This window comes from Glycine soja, chromosome 1 (genome assembly GCF_004193775.1).
Source record: "Glycine soja cultivar W05 chromosome 1, ASM419377v2, whole genome shotgun sequence".
NCBI lineage: Eukaryota > Viridiplantae > Streptophyta > Magnoliopsida > Fabales > Fabaceae > Glycine > Glycine soja.
The window spans coordinates 53,382,436-53,392,147 of record NC_041002.1 but is presented as its reverse complement, the minus strand read 5'-3'; the positions used below and the strand labels follow the sequence as shown (position 1 = coordinate 53,392,147).

General features: G+C 33.2%; 1 protein-coding gene across 1 annotated transcript; it reads left to right on the top strand.

Annotated features, from left to right (window-relative positions):
• The first annotated feature begins 896 nt into the window (after positions 1–896).
• On the top strand, positions 897–8,168 carry LOC114422465 (telomere repeat-binding factor 2-like). Its single transcript, XM_028388833.1, has 7 exons — positions 897–1,118; positions 1,839–2,113; positions 2,290–2,516; positions 3,022–3,106; positions 3,490–3,573; positions 4,027–4,376; positions 7,812–8,168. Coding segments are annotated over exons 2-7 (897 nt in total). The 5' UTR covers positions 897–1,118; positions 1,839–1,963; the 3' UTR covers positions 7,813–8,168.
• The last annotated feature ends 1,544 nt before the right edge of the window (positions 8,169–9,712 follow it).

The following is a 9,712-nucleotide window of genomic DNA, read 5'->3' as shown; positions in this document are numbered from 1 at the left end:
AATAGTTATTGTTTATTTTTTAAATAAAAATAGATTATTTTGAATTATGTTTTTAAATAGTAATTGTTTTTTAATTGTAAATATATTAATTTTATTTTTGTTTTTAAATAGTTATTGTTTCTTTTTTAACAATCATATTAACATATTTATAATTTTTAAAAAACAAAAATAAAATTAATATATTTACAATTGAAAAAAATTACTATTTAAAAACATAATTCAAAATAATCTATTTTGATTTAAAAATAAAAAATAGCTATTTACAAACAAAAAACAAAATAATATATTTACAATTAAAAAAATAATATTTTATAAAAAAATAACTATTATAAAAATCAAAATAATATTTTTATAAATAAAAAACATTTACTATTAAAAAAAAATAAAATTAATTTATTGATAAATTAAAAAAACATACGAATTAGCTAACCCGTATGAGTTATATCAAAATTAATTATCATAAAATTTATTATTTAAATTTACATGCGCATTAAATATAATTAGAAATTTTGGTGTTATATATAATAATATTATTTATTTTGTAATATAATTGATTTATTAGCTTAGTTTATTAGAGTGTTATGCTAATAATACGAAAGTCAGAAATTCAACTCATGTTTGGACCATTAATTTGTAAAACATATTTTTGAATTTTTTTTTTTAAAAAACACTTGTTGACATTTTTGGAATTTTATTTTAATGCTGGGTGCAGAAGCAATATGCCTGGTGCACCTAGCAACATCCATCGGTTGTTACTCTTTTATTGGGTTCGGTGGATCCAGATCCAGTCCAAAAGAAGGGAAAATACGAAACGCTCAAAAGCGATTTCGAGAAAATGAAGGGGTCCATTAGCAATTTCAAAAAACACTGAATTGCATGTTTCTCGGGAAAAACAGCATTAACACAAATAAACTAGAAAACATTTTTTTTCTCGTTATTCTCCGGTTCCTCGCAGGTACCAATTCCACATATCTGCGTGTAAATACTCCAACTTGTCCCAATTCACACCTTTGCCTCGCGATTCTCCGATGCGTTACACCTTTGTCCACCGATTCCTCTTTAATTTTCTTCCCTTTTTCCCCCAATTCAACTAAATTTTCTGCTATCTATATTCCCAGGTTAGTTAGTGTGCACGAATATAGTTTATGTATCGGTGATTATTTTCTCTGTTACTTTTATTAACTCGGATTTTGTTAATCGTGCCCTGTACGAGTTGAAGAGTAATCACTTTTCCTTGTCATTGTGTTTGTTCAATGAATGTAAAACGCGTGTGTGCTTAATGAATTTGAAACCGAAACATTAGCAGCAGTTGGGTTTTTTATTTAAGGCGATGCCAAAACCCTTATTGATAAATGATGATTCCGTACTGTTGTTAATGCTATGAGTTATAGTTGATTCTCCGACTCAATTTACATTACATGGAGATTTAGGTGTAAGTACATTAGGTGGTATTTGGCTGTGACCCTTTGTTGTATGTGTATGCTTTCAGTGCCTCGTTGCTTCTTCTTTTTTATTTTTTATTTTTAAGGCTTGATCTAATTGTATTGGCATTGCAACAATATCAGTAAATCATTTTTCTCCTTTTCTAGATGATTCTTACAACATATTTGGCCAGATAAATAACATGAAATAGTGATTTCTGGGCTATCTGGAGTTGCTCTCTTTTCAAATGTTGGATGTCTAGGAGATGAGATTGAAGTTAATTGGGAATTGAGGTTAACGTTTGATGATCAAGATTTTGGGTTTGAGCTTTAAAAAAAAAAATGAAGAGTAAAATGTGTTTAAAATTGTCTTGTTATTTTTATTTTTACTTCAATTTTTCATTCTCATGCTTGTAGGTAAGTAAAGTCAGATTTTTCTTGGTGGACGGACATGCAGAAGAAGGCTGCACTCAACTTCCAAGCTTTCCTCTAGAACAAAAGCAAAGATTATACTGTCATAAAAAGGTTTTGTACTTATTTTAATGGGTGCTCCTAAGCAGAAATGGACTGCAGAGGAAGAAGCAGCATTGAAAGCTGGAGTAGTCAAACACGGGGCTGGAAAATGGCGCACCATACTTACTGACCCAGAGTTCAGTTCCATTTTGCGCATGCGTTCAAATGTAGATCTCAAGGTAAGTCTTTTTATGGGCATAGCATGTTACTACTACTGCTCATGTCAAATGACCGTCTATTTATTGCATCACAAGAAATACATGTAGAGTTCTTTGCTTTGAGAAAATTGCCAAATTTAAGGCATACCAAGGTGTATCTGTATATAACTATATATGTGCTTTAAACTGTGAAACAGGACAAATGGAGGAACATAAATGTGACAGCAATATGGGGATCAAGGCAGAAAGCAAAGCTTGCTCTTAAAAAGAACCTACTACCATCCACCAAAATCGACAATAACCACATGGCCTTGAGTACTGTAGTTCAACGTGACAAAGAAGTTGCAAATCCCAAGCCTTTGGCAGTTTCTAGTGGGACATCTCCTAATTCAAAGGAAAAAATATCGAAGCTACAGAACTTCCAGTTAAATATATCTGCCATTTACTCTTGAGAAAATTAATGGTCTACTCTTCTCAGTTGGTTTAATCTTGTTTTTGAAAAGCAATTGAAGAAACGTTGTATAATTGTAGATTGTTCCTCCCTTGCTAGTAATTAGTTCTGAGATTGCATAAAGCAGTGCTCTAGTATACCATTTTTTTTAATGAATAGATAACTAAACTAAGTTGCTAGAAATTAATGCTATTTTCCACGTACCATGGGGAATCTTGCATCTTGATTCTTCATTTTTATTGAATTTTATTTATTTAAATTCATGATTACTCTGCACCAAACATGGCAAAGATAAACTGAAAATACAATTCATTATTCAGTGACCTATGTAGATGTTCCAATTGCACTCCCAAATAATTGCTAAATAGTTATCTTCTGTTGTTACTTCTGATGGCAACATTCTGTTAAATTTGTGGTAATTTGTGAGTGACAATATGCTTTTCAATGACAGCAGCTGTATGCTTTTTAATAATGACAGGTTGGATAATCTTATATTAGAGTCCATTATCAAGTTGAAGGAGCCAAGGGGTTCTGACCAGGCAGCAATTGCTGCATATATAGAGGTATTTGTACTTCAATTCCTTCACTTATGGCCATAGAATCTCAACATCTCTAGAAACAAATGATGATCAAGGTGTCGGTGCGTGTAAACTTCAATGCTACAAAGAATACTTAATTTCTTCTATTTTGGCCTCTTCTCTTTCTTGTTAATTGCTCGTGGGTGGATTTAGATTTAGAATTGAACAGTAAGTTGTTTTCATTTATTCCTCTACTATCAAATAATTTCTCTTTCCATATATAAGATGTTATGTATTGCTCATCTTTTTAAATATCCTGATAAGCTTACAGCATTATTAAATGCAGCAAATTCTAGAAATTTAATTTTTTAGGTGCTTGTCTGCACCATTGCATCAAAACTAATGTTGAAAAGTTTTCATCTCATTAGGATCAATACTGTTCTACGCCGACCCTCAGAAAGTTACTGTCAACAAAACTGAAGCACATGGTGGCTAGTGGAAAATTAATGAAGGTAATTTTACTGTTAGTTAATCCCTTAACAAGGCACATTGTTCTTGGCTTATTGGAACTTAGTTTCCCAATAATCAACATTTTTATCTGCAAACCTTTGTAATGAAGCATAGTCAGTCTGGATAAATTTTAGATCATGTATGACAGATACTTTACTGACAACATTTTTTATGTTATTTATTGAAGGTTATTGACAAAATATGATTTGCGACAAGAAAGTAATTGGTTATATGTGTGCACAGATGTGAATAGAAATATGTTCTCTTGTGGCAGTTGAACTATGCATATCTGGGCACGTTCTTTAGCAGGAGTGAAAAAACTATTTGAAATTTTGAATTGATAAAATTTTCCCATTTAATAAACTAATATTACTGTTAAATAAATATTGGGTATGCAATTAAACTCTATTTGGTCAATAGATCCTGAGTGTGACATATCTAACGAGTAATGACAGGTAAAGCATAAGTACAGGATTGCAACAAATTTAACAATATCTGAGAAAAGAAGATGCTCTTCCCTGTTACTCCTGGAAGGGAGGCCCAAAGATTCTCCAAAAGCAGAGAAGACTGGTGTCAACATCCTTTCAAAATCCGAAATTGATGCAGAGCTATCGAAAATGAAGGGTGTGACACCTCAAGAGGCTGCGGCGGCAGCTGCAAAAGCAGTTGCAGAGGCAGAAGCTGCCATTGCCGAGGCTGAGGCAGCAGCTAGGGAGGCAGATGCTGCAGAAGCCGAGGCAGAGGCTGCACGAGTGTTTGCAAAAGCAGCAATGAAAGCACTAAAATGCAAGACACTTCGTATTTGGTAAGCTTCCTCACCAAAAAAAAAAACAACTAATGCCTACAACTGATGTGAATAGATTCCTTTTCCCGTTTTGAATGATTTCAGCAAGTGGTTGTTTTTCCAATGTCTTTGCCCAATTTTCATCGAGCTAATCTCTTTTAACATTTGACAATGTCTACTATTAAAGATATAAAGGAATGCCATGGATGAACTCAAATGAAGAAGAAAAGATAGCTAGTGAAGAAAATTATTGGAATAGAAAGAATATTTGATCATAGAAAATGGTTCAGAATTATTATTACAGAATTATCATACAAAGTATCTTTCATTACTTATATACACTCTATAACTACCATAATAGAAAACTAACCACCTCTAACTAATTATAACAGGCTTAGTTAGTTAGGTAACTAACAACTAATAAACTTAGTTAGTTAGGATGGTTAATATCCCCCCCTCAAGCTAGAGAATGTATATCTGACATTCCCAGCTTGCACTGAAGAAAATTGAAGGCGCCTAGTGGAAGTGCTTTAGTATATGTCTGCAAGTTGTTGAGCAGAAGCAATGGGCAGCAACTTTATAAGGCCTGAATGCAGTTTCTCTCGCACAATGTGACGGTCTATCTCAATATGTTTCATGCGTTCATGAAAGACAGGATTAGCAACAATGTGAAGAGCGGAATGTGGCAAAACAAAAGAGCTGGTTGAATGTAAACAATCCCAAAATCATTAAGCAAGTGGGTTAACCATTGTAATTCTCATGTAGCACTGGCTAGTGCCCGATACTCAGCCTCGGAAGAACTTTTAGAGACTGTGGCCTGCTTTTTGGATTTCCAAGAAATAAGGGAATTACCAAGATAAACTTAGTAGTCAGTGATAGATCGCCTGGTATCAATGCATCCTGCCCAGTCAGAGTCACTAAATGCTTTGAGCTGCAATATGCTGGAAGCAGAGAAAAATATACCAGAACTTGGTGCTGCTTTCAAGTATCTAAGAATCCTATAGGCTGCTTGTTGATGAGCTGAAGAAGGATGAGCTACAAATTGACTTAAGTGTTGCACCACATATGTGATATCGGGCCTTGTATTGGTGAGGTAAATAAGGTGACCAATGAGCCTATGATATGATGAAACTGTTGTATCATCTAGTGGAGTTCCAGATTGTTGGTGTAGTCTTACAACATAATCAATTGGAGTAGAGACAGGTTTGCTTCCTAACATGCCTGCATCATGCAATATATCAAGAACATATTTTCTTTGACAAATATTGATCCCTTGTTTACTACGAGCCACTTCAAGTCCAAGAAAAAATTTTAAGTCACCAAGGTCTTTGATTTTAAAAACTTCATCCAGAAGCTGAGTGATGGACTTAATCTCTAGAAGATCATTGCTTGACAAGACAATATCATCTACATAAACCAGTAAAGCAGTAAAAGATTGAAGATGCTGCTTAATAAACAAAGAATGATCAGAAGAGCACTATCTATAGCCATGTGAAATGAGGAAAGTAGACAATCGAGCATACCACTGTCTACTGGCTTGTCAAAGATCTTTGTAATCTACAAACTTGATTAGATTTTGTTGAGTGCATACTAGGAGGCAAAGTCATGTAAACTTCTTCATTAAGGTCTCCATACAAAAAGGCGTTATTCAAATCTAATTGCTTTAAATGCCAGTTGTTAACAACAGCTAATGCAAGTAACAATCTCACAGTAGTTATCTTAGCCATTGGGGAAAAAGTATCAAGGTAGTCTTGACCCTCAATCTGAGTATACTCCTTGGCTACTAACCTAGCCTTATATCTTTCCACTGACCCATCAGCCTTGTGTTTGACTTTATAAACCCATTTACAGCCAATAGCAGATTTGTTAGGAGGGAGGTCAGTCAAAATCCAAGTATGATTAGCCTCTAAAGCCTCAATTTCAGCATTCATTGCTTTGATCCATTTGTCTGATTGGGAAGCTTCTTTAAATGACTTAGGTTCTGTCTCAGAGAAGAAGTTAGGTGGAAAACCATTTTTCTTATAACATGTTTCTACTGTGTGATTGTCTCTACTACAGTAACTGCAAGAATTAGATAATCTTGTATTAGCAGCAGCATTAGCTAAACTCAGATTGCCAAGTGCATCAGAACTTGCAAATTGCCTTTCTTGTTGTGCCATATAAGAGAAAGCTTTGTTAATCGATTGCAAGGGATCCATCATGAGTATGTTTGATCTAACATGATTGTATTGATCATTGAGACCACGCATAAACTCCATTATTCTATCTTGATCTTTCCTTTTCTTTACTTCAACAAGAGCATCACAGCCACATTTAGAAGCACATGTACACACAGGATCGGCTCGATAACTCTCAAGCTCATCCCAAATTGTTCTTAGCTTTGTAAAATAATCAGTAATATTCATGTCTCCTTGTTTAATTGAAGTTAATTTATGTTGTAAATCAGAAATTCGAAGCAAATCACCTTGTGAGTATCGGGCTTTCAAATCTTTCCAGATTTCAACCGCGTTGTCCATCCATAAGATGCTTTGACGAATGGAAGTTGCAACTGAGTGTACAACCCCCCAAACCACCATGTTATTTGCTCTTTTCCAAGTTGCGTACAATCTATGATTCGAGGTTGGTCAAGGAAGGGAACCATCAACAAATTCCACTTTATTCTTCGCACTCAAGGCCGTGAGAGCTGATCTGCTCCAAGAATTGTAATTCGTTGGATCTAGAAGAGGTGAAACTAATGCGATTGCTGGATTTTCACTAGGGTGCAAGTAGTAAGGGCTATGAACACTGAGAGATTCATCTTGAAGAATCAACAAAGTACAAAGAGAAAGAGGAAGGATATAGCGCAGCAGAGTTCTTCAATTGAAGAGCTCTGATACCATATTAAAGATATAAAGAAATGCCATGAATGAACTCAAATGAAGAAGAAAAGATAGCTAGTGAAGAAAATTATTGGAATAGAAAGAATATTTGATCATAGAAATTATTATTACAGAAGTATCATACAAAGTATCTTTCATTACTTATATACTCTCTATAACTACCATAACAGAAAACTAACAACCTCTAACTAACCTCTAACTAATTATAACAGACTTAGTTAGTTAGGTAACTAACAACTAACAAACTTAGTTAGTTAGGATGGTTAATATCTACTCTGCAGTTCTATTTCATCATTCCCTATTGCCTATCCCATTGTTCCAGAATAACACGTGACAAGATCTTAGTTAAAATTCTTGTTTTATGGCTTAGTTTCTAATTACTATAGATCCCAACCTTTGTTGTAATATTTGCCAACCAGAACCCTGTCTCTCGTGAAAATACCACAGTTTTTTTAATTAATGCGGGTGAAAGGTTTTCTCTAAGCTTTAATTAGTGCCACATCACTCTTGTTCCTCCAGAGTATTGGTTTCTGTCAGTTCTTTTAGCTAACCGTTTTATCTTTGCAAATTTGTGCAGATGGTGTCAGCTTCTGCGTTGCTGACATGAGGAGTATTTGAGATCATAATTCTGCTGCTAGACTTCCTGCATGTATTCAATTACTGTACATAATTTAGGCTTGTAAATTTGGAATATGCGGGATTGATCTATGAAATGTTTTGTCAGGAGTCATTATGAGCGTATTATTTATTTATTTATTTTGACCTTATTTTTAAGAAAGACAATGAGGCGAGAGTACAAAGTATTAGTGGAAGAGTGGAATCAGTGATCGAGTGTTATGATGGAATGTGTGATAGACATCCTCTATTAGTAAATGGAAGAATACAATTTTTATTAGAGTTCCAATGGCAATGCTGAGTGTCACTTTCTCGTGATTCATATTTACTCGGACTATGTTGTAATTATACTGAATTCTTTTTGAGATTTGTAAAAATTAAACTTAGATAAGTGGCATTCAGATGTTTGGGCAAATATTATTTACATTTGCCACTTTAATTTGGAAATATAATTGAGGAAAAACTGAGGATCACAAAAAGGTCCAATTCTAGAATACTTTTTAGCATATGGTTATTAGACTCGAAACGACCTAGTTCAATCAATCCATTGATTCGAGACTCGGATGCCCAACCGGTTTGATTCGCATGTTGAAACCTATGAAGTTTGAACACAGGATACCACATGGACATGAAAATTTCAACATAACTAATATCTAAAATATAAGATACCAGAACATTACATACACATGCAAAAAGAGACACTATGATGAAATGAAATGGATAACATATAATAAAATATTTAAAAAATAGTATATTCATCCTTTTAAATTAACCTTTTATTTTTTTTCGAAGTGTATGTGTTATGTAAAGTTGTCCACTTAAGTGTCTAAGCAAACAAAATCATTTTTAAATTGAAAACATGTCGAATAAATATCGATGTTAAAAACATGTCTGACATGACGACGCTTCAAACAAGAGAAATGTCTCGACTAGACTCAGCAGTCTTGCGTTTAAACCGATAACTTCGCTGGATCATGCATTTTTTTTTCTCTATCGCAAAAATGTCAAAACAACATTGTTTCAAAGAGAGACTTGAGAATGGTAAAAAGTACAATTATATTGTGTAAAATAATAAAGGATAAAATTTATAAGTTTTTTAAAAGTTACAGATAAAATGTACTAAATTAATTTGTTGAGGATATGATTCACCAAATTTTTTTTAAAAATATAAATAAAAATACAATTAAGCCTATTTTTTTATTTACCGCATCATATATATCCTTTAGTGCATTATTAAAAAAGTTTACAACCTTGCACTAGTTTTGAATTGAACGATGCACTTATTATAAGCACTACTTACTCTACAATCAGGTACAGTTATGATGTATGGAGTTAATATAAAACATGCTTTTGAGCTAAACAAAATGCATAGACGTCAAGTACTTTCCATAAAAAATGTGGGGAAGCTGTAATGTTTAGTTTACGGCCATTTTGAAACCCGATTCTAAATTTTGACCAAAATAATAATATTATTATATAATCATATTATCATATGCGGGTCATTTGCTTTTATGATTCTGTCAGATTTTACAACCATTGTGGAAAAATTTATCATGATATGTTGAAATAGGTATTAGATGTATCTTTTTAATGCCCATAAAATTTGTAAGTTCTTCAATTTTTTGTTTTGAACCTTGATATCTTTCAATTGATATTCAAAGACTAATTAAGACACAGAGATCCATATTGAGTTCGGAAAACAATGATATCATACGAATTTTATGGGTATATTTCAATTTATCACTCGTAAAAAAACAATTTCTCAATAAATTGGTATAAAGGCGAATATACACCACTTTTAAGTCATTTGTAATTGATGAGTTTCTGAATTCAGAAACTAATTCATACATTAAAACAATTTAA

Excerpts from the sequence above, each read along its gene's own strand:
- LOC114422465 (XM_028388833.1), top strand. The coding sequence starts at position 1,964 with ATGGGTGCTCCTAAGCAGAAATGGACTGCAGAGGAAGAAGCAGCATTG. Across the intron at positions 2,114-2,289 it reads GTTCAAATGTAGATCTCAAG|GACAAATGGAGGAACATAAA; the intron begins GTAAGTCTTTTT and ends ACTGTGAAACAG. Across the intron at positions 3,107-3,489 it reads CAATTGCTGCATATATAGAG|GATCAATACTGTTCTACGCC; the intron begins GTATTTGTACTT and ends TCATCTCATTAG.